The sequence below is a fragment of the Populus alba genome, chromosome 14 (genome assembly GCF_005239225.2).
Source record: "Populus alba chromosome 14, ASM523922v2, whole genome shotgun sequence".
NCBI classification, from domain to species: Eukaryota; Viridiplantae; Streptophyta; class Magnoliopsida; order Malpighiales; family Salicaceae; genus Populus; species Populus alba.
Genome location: NC_133297.1, coordinates 9,131,937 through 9,147,484, shown reverse-complemented (window position 1 = coordinate 9,147,484; position 15,548 = coordinate 9,131,937). Strand labels below are relative to the sequence as shown.

General features: G+C 30.5%; 1 protein-coding gene across 1 annotated transcript; it reads left to right on the top strand.

Moving 5' to 3' along the window:
* Window positions 1-6,642: 6,642 nt before the first annotated feature.
* On the top strand, window positions 6,643-10,283 carry LOC118041078 (stachyose synthase). The gene is made up of 4 exons (XM_035048197.2): window positions 6,643-8,509; window positions 8,626-8,803; window positions 8,910-9,277; window positions 9,514-10,283. The coding sequence occupies exons 1-4, from the start codon at window positions 7,028-7,030 to the stop codon at window positions 10,087-10,089; spliced, it is 2,604 nt and encodes an 867-aa protein (XP_034904088.1). The 5' UTR covers window positions 6,643-7,027; the 3' UTR covers window positions 10,090-10,283.
* The last annotated feature ends 5,265 nt before the right edge of the window (window positions 10,284-15,548 follow it).

The following is a 15,548-nucleotide window of genomic DNA, read 5'->3' as shown; positions in this document are numbered from 1 at the left end:
CCAAATAGTTTCTCTTTTAAACATTTCTTTACCCTCCTCTATGAGTTAACATTTAATCCTCTTTTTTAATCTAAAAGTAAAGAATAGCCATTCATCTTGATCATTATCGAAATGGCCGGCGAATCTGGACCCAAGCAAGCCTCCTTTATAACCTTAGCAGGCCTCTGTCTGGCCCATATGTTTCCATTACTTTAAAAAAAAGTCTTCTGTAATATTTAATTATTTATATCTATAAAGTTGCAAGTCACACAAGATATCAATCTGTCAACCTGTGATTTTTATTTTTATTTGAGATAATTATGTTAAGAGCATTGTATTTAAAAGGTACTTTTGTAGAAACTCCCCGTTTTTATGATAAACATTTTTTTCTTTTTATTCTTTTCCCTGATTGCTCAATAATTCGTGGAGATTGATAATTACTAGTTTACATACAACGACAAGATTCCTCAGAGCTTAAATATATACGAGCAAGTTGCTTCAAAAATGAGTTAATTAAGCAGAGTATCATTAATTTCCAAGAATACCTTGTTAACATGTCTATGACTAGACAAATATTGTAAACCTTCTAACAGTAATCAAATATTGACTAACTTCTTCCCCGTGTTAACATCTTTGTTTTTTTGGTTTAAACTAATATTTGTAATTTTTTAATTTAAATTAAATAAAAAAATACTTTAAAAAATAATTCCACCACAATCTCGAAACAAACAATACTTAAAATAACATTTCGACACCGACCACCATACAATCTACAGAGAACAGTTAAGGCGAAAAGAGAAGAAAAAGGCGTTGGATAGGATGAGAAAATAAGAAAAATGCTGACGAATGTCTCGGCGCAGAATATCAACTTCCCTGTAAATATAATATTTATAGAAGAATCACAACTCTATCATTTGATTGGTCTTTGTTCCACCGACAATTTGACGACCGACCCATCGTAACTTACGGCTAGGCAATTGACTTGGCTACGCTTTGGCTAGAGAATCAATTTCTCAAAATAATCTTCTCCTCCTCTCCATTGCCGCCGAGTCGAAGATTCTGGTATATCCACACGAAATAAATATAAAATCTAGTTACATAAACCGTATGATATGATGTCACGAAATAATTTTTTTAACATATAAAAAAAATTAAAATCTAAAAATATTAAGTTTTTTTTAAAGCTATATCCAAGAATCTTGGGTTTAATTACAACACCCAATCCAAAAGTAATATTTATAATATTAATAATAACATTAAACTTGCATAACCTAAATTTAAGTGAGTTTGACTGCAATACCAGACCTAATAGTTTTGGATGTAGGTCTGCCTGCAAGGTCGTGTCATAAAAATACGATAATTAAATAAATTAATAATAAAAAAAACAAAGATATTACAGCACATTTCATTATAAATACCTGAAATTCTTAGAAAATCATAAAAAATACTATAAAATAAATTAATAGACTGTTTGTTTTTTTACGACATGAGTATCTAGAGATCTTTGCAAGATCAAACCTCTGTATTTCTTTACCGGGGATTCACACAATTGTTTAATTATAAAGAATATTTTTCTTACAGTCACTTTTAAATTTTAAATTCTAGATGTTAACATAATAAGCAAGGTTGCTTTGGCAGTGAGACTAAGTTCTTAAGAATAATTATATATTAGTGGTGTCCAGAATGTCCCGAGATAGATAAAAGAAAAGATTATCCAAAGTATATAATTAAAAGGGGACAAATATCACAATCTACAAAACTTTATTGAAAAGAACCTCTCAGTGAATCATATCCTCCTTGATATCTCTTGGAAGATCAGCACGATTACATCATACACACACTCTCACAAACCCAGAACTCCAAAGACTAGAACGAAAACTTCTCCAAGTTACTCTTTAGGTTGAAGTACATATACTGAAGTTATTGTATTCCACGATCGTTTTCAACGAGTAAGAACAGAAACTCCATCCTCGAACACTACCAGAATATTAATGTTTATTTATAAAAAAATTTATCTGTATTTATACTATTATTCTATCGACAATTAATTTATTTATAGGATCACATATGGAAATGTTTTGTTGGTAAAATTCTTATCATAATTTTTATTTTATCAATAAATCCATTAATAATAATAAAAATATTATTATTAGATGGATTTACTGAAGGGAAACATGAGCTCAAAAAATTTACTTGTTTCATTCAATCGGTATTTTTATCGGGAAGCTTGTTATATAAACGATAAAAATACTGTATGCAATCCCGTTAGTGATTATTTAAAAAAAATCTATTTAACAAAACTATAAAATTATTAAATTAATATAAATCAACACTCCATAATACTCAGAATTGAGTTGCTTGGAAAAAAGAAGAAGAAAATCAACTCAAATTAATTTGCAACAAATAAATAACACAAAAAAAATAAACAACAGAAAATAAATAAATCAACTAAAAATAATTTCATATAAAAAAATAAAGTTTGTGATTGCTAAAAATTTTAAAATCCTGTAAATAAATCGACTAAAAATTGATCTCATATGGAAAAAAAATCTTACAACAAAATTCATACAATTATTAAAAACATAATTTTTTTTTAAAAAAAGTATAATGCAAAAAAAAAAACATGAAAAAAAATATTACCTTAATGTAGTTGTGTGTGAAGTTGAGAAGAGAAAAAATAAATTCATAAAGTATATTAATTAAAAAAAACCAAGAAAAGAAAAGAAAAAAAGAGGAGAAGGCATACCTGAGCATGGAGGAGAAGAGAAGAGAAAGAAAAAAAAGGATGTTGATATTTTTTACATATAAAAAAGAAGAAAAAAAGGATCGTCTGTTGTGAGATGAGGGATTCTCTGTTTTTTTGTTGGAACATTTTGCCAACAGTTTTACTAATGGATAATTAAATATTAATATTTTTAACCATTTCTTCGGTTATTTTGTATATAATATTTAATTTAAATTTTTAATTTAATTAAAAAAAAATAAAAAACAGTCAAATATCACCGATGACTTTTCAATCCGTTAGCAATTTCCTCTGTAATATTTAATTTAAACCTTCAATTTAATCAAAAAAATTTAGAAACCTGCCATATAACACTGACTACTTTCAATACGTCGTTGATTTGTCTGTAAATAACAATAATTAACAATACAATTGAGAAGTGAACAGTTCTAAAGCTCTCTGAAAAATACTGACGGAATTTTTCGTTGGTGATTCCCTTTATAATTGACATGATGAATAATATTAGGAAGAAGAAAATAGTTTACCAACGAGTTTACGAATAGATTTTATCGATAGTATTAACACCATAGGCAAATTCCGTAAGTATAAATAACATGTCATCATATTTTTTAGTTTTATTTTAATTTTTTTCTCTACTATAATTTTTTCAGTATATATTAAAAAAATATGTATATCAATAAAATTTACTGTAATTTATAACTAAAAATATTCCATTAATATTTTTATTTGTAATTATTAATTTTATTGTAGTGGCTTTCGACATCATGGTGATTCCCTGGCCTCAGCGTGGCGTGCTGTGGTTAGTGGTAAAATCATGAAATTCTCCGCATTCGTTCCTATCGAGGAATATTCAGCTGTGGATAAACTGATGCTTTTAAAAGAGGTGCCAGCCCGTGGAGGTTTTTATGTTCTAGAAAAAACAAATGAAAATGAATATACCCAATCCAAAAAATTGAGAATAAATAAAGGAGAAAGGTCGCCATTGTGGACTTGACTTCCTTCCTGGTACAGAATTGAAGAGCAGCTAGCTATACGTTGAAATACCCAGGGAAGCAGTGGATATATACTATTCTTCTTTTTTTCCAATTCATTGCATGCTTTATATCTTCAATAAAAGCTCTTGCTTTTGGGATAAATTTTAAGAATATATTTTGCTTGAATTTTTTATTATTTTGATGATATAATGTCAAAAATATTCAAAAAAATCATTTTATTGTATTTTTAAACAAATAGCATTTTGCACCGTGTCAAATAATTTTCCCAATAAAAAAATGTAACCAGTTGGGTAAGGTTTTAATATTTAATTAATATTATTTTTCACTATACACCTCAAGTGACTTACACAATTTCACATCACCTTGTATTATTAATTAATTTAAATTAAAGAAGAAATGAGAGTTGTAAAATTTAAACTCGTAATTGTTTCGCCAACAAAATTCTAATATTATATTAAAAAACTATTTTAATTTTAAAACTTCAACTAATAAATAAAACCCTAAAATTTTACTTATATTATTCTCTAAAACATCTAAATATCTAACACATATTATTACAATACAAAGTACTGTACTCACATAACAAAAAATGAACTAGAAAAATATTTGTTTCAGCATCATTCAATGCATTCAATGCATGTTATTTATAAATGATGTGAATTTTCGTGAATTTTTATTAAGATTAATTGATTTTGTTTTTTTATGGTGATATATATATGTTATTGATTTTGTTTTTTTATGGATATGTGAAATACCATCATAATATATTTTCTTATGTAATGATTGAAACTCATTTTATATCGAAGTATGATTTTGAACACAACCAATACTTCTATTTTTTTTTTTAAATGAGTGGTAAACACATAAATCTAATATGAACCCGTTAGGATTCGGATCTGGATCGACAATTGAAAAATCCAGTTTGAATTCACAAGATTCAATTCTATCCATTAATATTGAATAAATTGACCTTAATTTCCATTATCCAATTTGTTTTTTTCTAAGAAGCTGGGTAAAGGAAAGACGAGGGAAATATCTTCCCGGAAAACTCAGATTTTGCAGTGAAGATTTGGGATGGACGTTATCTTCCACCTCACTGCTCAGAGCCTCGAACCCTCCGCACAACCTTTTTTTTAATTTTTTTTAAATAATGAGATTATTTGACCGAGAGAATAAAGTTCCTTTATAATATTTTTCTCTCGGTAAAAGACATTGTATATGGGGATGGTTGTCGGGATGGTGGAAGAAGGTATTTTTTTTTTTCTTTTTTAATTTGGCGGTACCTACCTTGACCAAGAACACTAATTAATTCAATCAATTAAAGATTTTGGAGTAAGTGTAACTTTATATCACTAGAGTTTTCAATGAGAAAGCATTACTTTTAAGATTTATTTTTAAATACTCAAAATGTTTGGCCTCCCTTTCAAGAATATGGAAATTGGCATCTTCATTCCTGGTTAATATTGTTCCATAAAACCTAATTATTTTTTATTTAAACATAAACAAAAATAATATTTTTTTTTTCGTAAAAATCTTTTAGATATGCATAAAAATAACTTTAAGTGTGCTTTCGCTTAAAATGCAAATCAATATTATAAAATAAAAGTATATTTGGAAGTTTAATATTAGTTATTTTTTAAAGTATATATTTTTTTTTGAAATGTATTAAAATAATTTTTTTTATTTTATAAAAATTATTTTTGACATCAACACATTAAAATAATTTGAAAATATCAAAAAAATATTAATTTTAAAAAAATAAAAAAATAAAAAATATTTAAAACACCAAAACAAACAATCCCTTAAATGTTTCATTACTCTAAAATCAGGTCCTACCTCACAAACAAAAATATTAGTTAAAAACTTCGAGGGGAGAAACTTCCGTTCCCAACTTGCATCTCCTCCGGCAACGTTCCAGAGAAATCGATGCGTCGCAGCAACCCGTTCATCTCGTTTTTACTTGTAACAAAATAAAGTATAATATGGTAAGAGTAATTCAGGTGTTTCTTTGGCACAGCTACAGGATCTGGGCCCTCTGCTACCATAATATGTTAGCGAAGGTAATTAATTACGTGATAATCAACAAATCAATGAAAAATATTTCTTTTACTATATCCAAGGTCGGTTAATTACCCCCCACGTAATCACCGAAAATCTCCCAATAAAGTTTTACCCTAGCATAATAATTGTTTTGCGAATCAAATTCCTCGAGGAGGTTGAAGTTGAAGGAGCAGGAGATTGGCGGTCCTTCTGAATCTGGCCTCTTTTTTTATGCTTTTTTGAAAGATTTGCTTACATAATTTTTTTAAAATAAATATTTTAAAGAATATATTAAAATATCTCAAATAAATATATTATTTAAATATCTAAATTATAAAATATTTAATATAAATATCTAGATATTTATAAAGATATGTATACTGTATAAAATACGTGTAGTTTTTCCCAGTGTATCAGAGTCCACCATACGGTATTTCAAACAGTGGCCGCCATAATCTGGACTCTTAGGTCAGCCTCAGAAACACAGCCATTTTCACTGGAATAAAATTAATTTTAACACGTATTGCCACTTTAAGTAATTGCCGGTAAATGAGCTCGCATGCATGGTTTGCAAGCGGCGATTTAATTCTCCTCTGGGTTTTGAAGAAAATTTCTATTCGAAAAGTAACTACTACTTCCAGTCACTGTCCGAATGGAACAGATGATGCTCTTTTGTTTTTTCCCTTGTTAAAGGTTTCTCAATTTTGTCGCTGTTTAGAGCGTGTGTAAGATTGTTGTAACCAGCCATCATGTACACAAGTCCAGCCTTCTCCTCTGGACAGCTTAGCTTACTTTAAATTCTAGTAGTAACTTTTATTGATTCTGTGTACACGTACCCATTCCATTTTTTAATCTATAAATATGTGCATTGCCTTACATGCAAGCAATTATTCTCCTCTTCTGCGCTTATTAGCCTTTTCTTTTGTGCTCTCGAGTTTTTTGTTTTCGTGTGTGATCTCTTCAAAGCCTCTAGTCCGTCTAAGATTGTTTACACGTATAATTCTTTGTCAAGTTCTATATCTGTTAACTGTATATTGCTGATTTCACCTTCTAGTTCTGTGCAGAAATATACTTTGAGCTCAAGATCTTATATATTCTAGAGGATATATACTTGCTTTTCACAGTTTGTAATTCATTAAAAACAATATTTCAACGATTTTCTTCCATAAGAGTTCCTTATAGAACTCCATAAAATCCTCCCTTTAGTTATTCTTCCAAACATTTTATTCTTCTTTTAGCTCTCTCCGTTTTTGCTCTGTTTTCCTCTGCTATGGCTCCCCCAAATGATCCCGCTAGTCCACCTCTTAGCATTCGTAAACATGATGATAGTTCAGACAAATGCTTTGATTTGTCGAATGGGAAATTTAGTGTCAAGGGATTTCCATTGCTCTCTGAAGTTCCGAGCAACGTAACTTTTGCTCCCTTCTTTTCTTCTATCTGCAAACCCCCTGATGCTCCACTGGCTCTGCTCCAGCGTGTCCAAGCTCTGTCGCACAAGGGCGGATTCCTGGGTTTCCACAAAGAGGCTCCGTCAGACCGCTTAATCAACTCCCTTGGTAAGTTCACGGGTAGGGAATTTTTGTCCATCTTTAGATTCAAAACTTGGTGGTCTACCATGTGGGTGGGTAACTCTGGTTCTGATTTGCAAATGGAAACTCAATGGGTTCTCCTTAATGTTCCTGAAATAAGGTCTTATGTCATAATCATACCCGTCATTGATGGAAGTTTTAGGTCTGCTCTCCATCCTGGAACTGATGGCCATGTCATGATTTGTGCTGAGAGCGGTTCTACTAAGGTGACAGCATCATCTTTTGATGCTATCGCTTATGTTCATGTGTCTGAAAATCCTTACCGTATCATGAATGAGGCCTATAGTGCACTTAGGGTCCACCTCAACACCTTCAAGCTTTTGGAAGAGAAAGCTGCCCCTTCTCTTATTGATAAATTTGGGTGGTGCACTTGGGATGCATTTTATTTAACCGTAGAGCCTGCTGGTGTATGGCATGGTGTGAATGATTTTGTTGAGGGTGGTGTCTCTCCAAGGTTTCTTATCATTGATGATGGCTGGCAAAGCATCAATTTTGATGGTGAGAATCCGAACGAGGATGCTAAAAACCTTGTTCTTGGTGGGACTCAAATGACTGCCAGGCTTCACAGGCTTGATGAATGTGAGAAGTTTAGAGAGTACAAGGGAGGGTCTATGCTGGGTCCTCACCCTCCTTCATTTGATCCAAAGAAACCAAAGATGCTTATCTCAAAGGCAATTGAACTCGAGCATGCTGAGAAGGATCGAGATAAGGCAATCCAATCAGGTGTTACTGACTTGTCTGCTTTTGAATCTAAAATTCAGAAGTCGAAACAAGAGCTGGATGTCATGTTCTGTGGAGATGAAAAGAGTGTTTCCACTAGGAGCTCTGGAAGTTGTTCTTGCAAGGCTGACAGTTATGGCATGAGAGCTTTCACGAGAGATTTGAGGACAAAGTTTAAAGGGTTGGATGATATCTATGTGTGGCATGCTCTCTGTGGTGCCTGGGGTGGCGTTAGGCCAGGTGCTACTCATTTGAATTCAAAGATCATTCCTTGCAAACTGTCTGGTGGTCTTGATGGGACAATGAATGATCTCGCCGTGGTTAAGATCATTGAAGGCGGTATTGGTCTTGTTCAGCCTGACCAAGCAGGAGATTTCTATGATTCTATGCACTCCTACCTTGCCAGTGTTGGCATTACAGGAGTGAAAGTAGATGTCATTCATGTGAGACTTTCTTTATACGTCTCTTTTCCATCTTTCTTTTTATTTATGAATATTTGGATATTCTACATTGGAGTTCCTTAATTATCGTGTATCTAAATCTAAATTGTCTAACACAGACTCTTGAGTATGTGTCTGAAGAATATGGAGGCCGTGTTGAGCTTGCAAAGTCTTATTACAGGGGCCTGTCAGATTCCCTGGCAGAGAATTTCAAAGGATCTGGACTCATCTCTAGCATGCAACAATGCAATGATTTCTTCTTCCTAGGAACAAAGCAGATATCCATGGGAAGAGTAGGTAAGAAAGTCTACCCAAATGTTCTCCTTTATTGATTTATACGTTTATTTGCTAGAAAGTAGTTGTTTTTACCATGCAGCTGAGATCTGACACGTTTTTGCTACAGGTGACGATTTCTGGTTCCAGGATCCAAATGGAGATCCCATGGGAGTTTATTGGTTACAAGGGGTCCATATGATCCATTGTGCCTACAACAGCATGTGGATGGGTCAGATTATACAACCTGATTGGGATATGTTCCAATCCGACCATCTGTGTGCCAAGTTTCATGCTGGGTCAAGAGCTATTTGTGGCGGACCTGTCTACGTGAGTGACTCCGTCGGTGGTCATGATTTTGAACTCCTCAAGAAACTTGTGTACCCTGATGGTACCATTCCCAGGTGCCAACATTTTGCCCTGCCCACTAGGGATTGCCTCTTCCGGAACCCTCTATTTGACAAGAAAACAATTCTCAAGATTTGGAACTTCAACAAGGTATTCATTTATTTTGTCTTGAAGGACTAGTTCTAGATAAAAACTCCAACATGTTTCGTTATTTAACGTATAGCGCAGGGCGTTGAGTAACTAAATTTGTCAATTTTTTTGTTCTAGGGAAACAGTAGTTGTTGTTATACCTGCCATAATTCTCTTGATACAGTATTTGTCAAATTGTAAAATAAGGGAAATCTTTTGAAGTAAACGAAACTAAATTGCCATATTGGACTTCGCAGCATGGAGGTGTGATCGGAGCTTTCAACTGCCAAGGAGCTGGATGGGACCCCCAAGAGAAAAGGATCAAGGGCTACTCAGAATGCTACAAGCTGATGTCTGGTTCTGTTCATGTTACTGATATTGAGTGGGATCAAAAGAAAGAAGCTGCTCAAATGGGTGAGGCTGAAGAGTACATAATCCATCTCAACCAGGCAGAAGAACTGCAACTTGTATCACCAAAATCTGAAGCAATGCAGATCACCATCGAACCATCTTCATTTGAGATCTTCAGCTTTGTGCCCGTCAAGAAGCTAGGCACCCGTATCAAATTTGCTCCTATTGGACTGACCAACATGTTTAATAGTGGTGGCACAATTCAAGAACTGGAGTATTTTGATTCTGAATCTGAGACTTGTGTAAAGATTGAGGTTAAAGGCGGGGGGGATTTCTTATCATACTCCAACTCATCTCCAGAGAAGTGTTTCTTGAATGGAGCTGAGGTGGCTTTCGAGTGGCTGGATAATGGCAAACTGAGCTTGAATCTCCCTTGGACTGAAGCCGCTGGTGGCGTATCTGAAGTTGCTTTTCTTTTTTGAAGTTGTTTAGTTGTTCATGGCGAGGAAGTTGAAAGCCATGGCAACGAAGTACCTTAAATAAACCAGATTCTAATAGTTGATCAAAAAGTCTGTCGTACACCAGCAATACATGAAACTTTGAAATTGGATGTATATTATCGAGGTGTAATCTTGATTTGATTGCTCCTTTAATTCGACGTATATTTGATCTATTATTTTTTTTTATTTATTTATGTAGGTGTTCGGGCCAGTTTGCGTGCACGACTAATCCCACAACCCACTGAACATCCTGCAAACCTAGTGAGTATGTAAGACACCGTGAAGATGACAAGCATACACAATGAAATTTAAATCCTAGTCCAGAGAAAGGAAACAAGCTTATTCCACCACTAGGCAAAAACTCGTATGCTGATATATTATCTTTGATTGTTCCTGAATGTGATCACACTCGAAATTTGTGAATTAAATTTTTTAAAAAAATTGCTTCTGGTGAATTATCGAGAGCCTTCTATGTTTTCTCGAAAAAAAAGACAGAGAGGGAGAGCCAACAGTGCACATAAAGCTAAAGATACATTTGGACAGAATCAAAACTTTAATTCAAGTTCGTTAAAAACACTTTTTTACCGTACAAAATATATAATATAAACTCAAATCATAAAATTATAAAATTATAAAAAAAATATTTTAACTAATATATAATTTCAATTAAGTAGTAGTTAATACAATTAAAATAAAAATAAAATAAACAATAAAAAAATCTAAACATTTTTATTTTATTCACATTGATTTCTCACTTCTTGGACAAATCAAACCTTTTACTTCGTTATTTATAATAAACAAGTCCCTTTAAATTTTAATAAATAGATCATTTAATATTAATTACTCCAAAATTCAAGCATGTCAATTTATAACTTTTATTCTATATATTTACTAGCTAAAACAAAATAATATTTCAATTGATATGTTAATAATTTACAATAAAAAAATTATAAAGAATGAATAGGTATTATAATTTTACGGAAATGAAATCTATAAGTAACTTGTATCGTTAAAAAAATTATAGTCAAAATCAAGCCCTTAATTATCAAATTGCACAAGTTTTGTAAGATATAAATTTAAAATAATAAAAATATTAAGGTGCAGATTACCAAAATGTATAATTTTATATTTTTTCAAACTCGTAAAATCAATCCGATTTTATTGATTTTACCGAGTTTGATCGATTTGACTAGTTTTCAAGTTTTAATCCGATTTAACATGTTAAATATATATTTACTTGTAAAATTATAAAATTTTAAAAATTAACTCGTTTTTTTAACAGTATTGCTTTAATTGGAAAGTTCACCAAAATAAAAATGAATCAGATGTTGCTTCACAGAAGAATGTAGCTGACAATCCGAGCCACTGTAACAACAAACTTTGGATTGCCTTCTGCTTTGAAAATCATGCAGAGTTGAAGGGAACAAGCGGGCGTTTGGTCTCTGGGATTCTAGTAAATCATTTCTTTTCACTGCGCGCATGCAGTATGGTTCAACTTAATTTGATTTGAATTATTTGTATAGAATAACACCAACTAAATACCCAGAAAGTTATTGATAAAAATAAAATTAAGAAAATAGTCCTGTTATTTTGGGTTAGACACAGAACTAATATCTTGCCATTTGTGGTGTTTGCGAAGATCTAGGTGGATCCAAGCCGGCGGAAATCGACGTTCAACAGCAAACTAAAACTCTACAATCACCGTCTAAAGATAGTAAAGTGGACAAACCATGACATGAACTGGATAGGACAGAGAAATCTCCAGATCGGTTCTCATAATTATCCACCCAAAAATCCAACCGAACCTTGAAACAAGGAAAGTGAAAGAGTAATTTTGCTTGTTCGAAGATTTTTTTGTTTGAGACAATCCATTTGAGTACTTTTTGGTCGGCCCAGTGGTCGGGTGACAAGTAAGGCGGATTAGACCACCGACTAAGAAGTTAACTAACTAAACCACCAACTGCAAACCTACGTAATGGAAAAATACATGATTCCTCCTGCTTATTAGTGTAGCTGTGCTTATTTTTTGAACTGTTTTTTATTTTAAAATATATAAAAAATTAATTTTAATATCAACTCATCAAAACATATAAAATATAAAAAACTAATTTTTAATAAAAAAAATTGAATTTTTTTAGGTACATTTCATGTATGATGGAACAGTGCGTGTGCCCATTAATAAAGATGGACAGGTAGCTTTTGTGATGCTACTAATGAGGTTACGCCACATCATAAGCCGTGGAAAGAACATCGCCGTCTTATTTGACAGTATGAGAAGGGCTCGGGTACGCGCAATGAGAACACTCGTGTTTTGAGTCTTGACCGTTAACAAACGCTCCGGACCCTCCTCTAATATCTGGAAACATTGTATTTCATTGCGCGAAAACAAATAAAAAAATCATACCTTATATCCCTCTTATTTTTTCCAAATCAGATGTACCTGTTGAGCTTTTAAGAATATATTTGCTTTTGCAAGCGTTTTAAAATTTTTGTTTTTTTTTCACCTTTTCCCCTTGTTATACAATATTTTAAAAGGAATAAAAAATGTCATTCTTGTATTGTGGATATAAATTCATTGCATTATAAATTATAATGTAGCATTGTGAGAGCCTCATATTTTCTGTTTTTTAGTTAAATAAATATTGTTTATAGCGTTGCTTTTTTTATTTTATATGCCAAAAGTTGTTGGGTTTGGCAGGGTGACCAAATATTTTAATTTTAATTTTTTCTCTTTAGATTTTTTTTTCTCTTGTTTTTTTTTAATATGGTAAATATTAAATAAATTGATGAGGTTTTTTTTTATATAATACAAAAGTTTAGTTATAATAAAGTTTTTTTCATTTGAAGTTGGGTTGGGTTGAATTTCTTTTCTCTTAGCATCGAGTCTTATTGTCTAGCCAAACCTAAAAAAATTTGGACTTCTTCACCGCAAGACCTGCTGCAGAGTACAAGTCAATATGCTAATAAGTTATAAGATGGGGTTGTTTGTCACAACTTTTATATATTTTTTTTTTTTTTAGATATTTTTTAAAGTGATTTTAATTTGAAAACGAGTATTAAATTAATATTTTATAGTTTTGATAAATTAATGTTAAAAATCTTAAAAAATCTCAAATGAAATTATTTTAAAATATTTTCAATGAAAAAAAAACTATTTTAAAAAATATTTACAAATATTGTGATGTTTGTTTGAGACTGTGATAACTTTATAAAAAACAAACTAAAGTAAGTAATGAAAACCAATTTAAACACAATAAAATACTAAATGATAAGATTAATTTAAAAAAATTAAAAATAATTCAATCAAAAAAAATGAAGATGAGATTTTATTTAAACAAAAAGAAAAATATTTGGTATTGTTATTAAATTAGACTCAACGAATCAATCTTGAAACTTGTCAACTTGACCCCTTGCATAACTTGAGTTTAAAAATAACCCACATAAAAGTTGACTCTTTGTATGGTTTGGTTGACTTGATGAGTTAAAAGACAACTCAAACACCCAATACAAAGCAAGATTTAACTTTTTTAAAAAATTAAGAAAATATATTTTTTAATATATATATGGTAACATATTTGATTAACTCAGGCTTTGTGCCCTCACTCATAAAACCCGAGATTCAAATGATGGAATCCATTAAGTTTAAAAAATTTGTTTTTCTAAACTATTATTTTCTAGTGATATAATAATAAAAATAAACGTATTTAAAAAATAAATATCAATCAAATATTTGGAAGTTCATTCCAGATTCTAATGATTTTATAAAAAAAAAATATTTTAACAAATTATAATGATCAGGTCAAAACCAATAAAATATAGAGAAAAAAAATGAATCATTTTTGTTTAAAACTAAGACTCTTCGTATTTATTCTAGGTTTTTTTTTTTTTAAGAAAGAAGAATTTAGTGCTTGTTTACCTCGACATCCATTGAAGTATTTGAAGGATAGTTATTTAATTTTCTCAGCCTAATATCCACAAAAATAAATACTATAATGAGATAATATTTATCGAGTACAAACTTGCATTTATTTTTTTATAGTAAATACATATAATTAAGAATATTAACAATTAGTATTTTACCTTGTTATGTACTATTCTTCATATGAGATATATATAAATAAATTGATTATGCAGGACTTTTAAATTAAAATAAATACAAGTACAAAAATTATATTAAACTCACGTGACATTTCAAAATTAAAATGTTAGGGTGGTATTTTTATTATCACAGCTACTAAAAATCTTATAATGAATTTGTATAATTTATGGTTATTTTAACTAAATAATAATAAATTACTTGTAATACAACATTTGTTATTTAAAAAAATAATTTATTACGTTGCTTCATATCACAGATTCATAATATAATATAATACGCATAGCACAACACACTATTCGAGGGAGACCACCGCGTGGTAGAACCGAACAATAAACGAACGGGCCACTGTTTGAAAACAAACTCAACTACAGGCTACAGCATGTATAAAGAGTTTTAAAATTATTTTTTTTTTTCACCTTTTCCCCTTGTTATATTATATTTTAAAAGGAATAAAAATATATAATACCTGTAGATTCATTGCACTATAAATTATGTAGCGTAATGAGAGCCTCATCTTTTCTATTTTTCTAGTATAAAAAATATTGTTGGGAGAGTTGTTTTTGCTGTTTTCATGCAAAAAGTTGTTGGGTTTTGGTGGAATCGCCAAATATTTTTAATTTTATTTTCTTCTCTTTAGATTTTTTTTTTCATATTATAAATAGAAAATAAATTGATAAGATTTTTTTTATATAATATAAAAGTTTAGTGATAATAAAGTTTTTTTCATTTGAAGTTAGGTTGAATTGAATTTCTTTCTCTTAGCATTAGGCCTTGATGCCTAGCCATACCTAAAAAAGGACTTCTTGACCGCCAGACCTGCTACAGAGCACGAGTCAATGTGCTAATAAGTTATAAGATGGGGTTATTTGTCACAACTTTTATACTTTTGTTTTTATTTTTAGATATTTTTTAAAGTGATTTTAATTTGAAAACAAGTTTTAAATTAATATTTTATAGTTTTGATAAATTAATGTTAAGAATCTTAAAAAATCTAAAATGAAATTATTTTAATATATTTTCAATGAAAAAAACTATTTTAAAAAACTATTTATAAATATTATGATTTTTGTTTGAGACTGTAATAACTTTATAAAAAAACAAACTGAAACAAGTAATGAAACCAATTTAAACACCATAAAATACTAAAGGATAAGATTGATTTAAAAAAATTAAAAAGAATTCAATTGAAAAAAAAAAATGAAGATGATATTTTTAAAAATAAAAAAAGAAAAATATTTGGTATTGTTATTAAATTAGACCCAATGAATCAATCTTGAAACTTGTCGACTTGACCCATTGCATAACTTGAGTTTAAAATTAACCCACGTAAAAGTTGACTCTT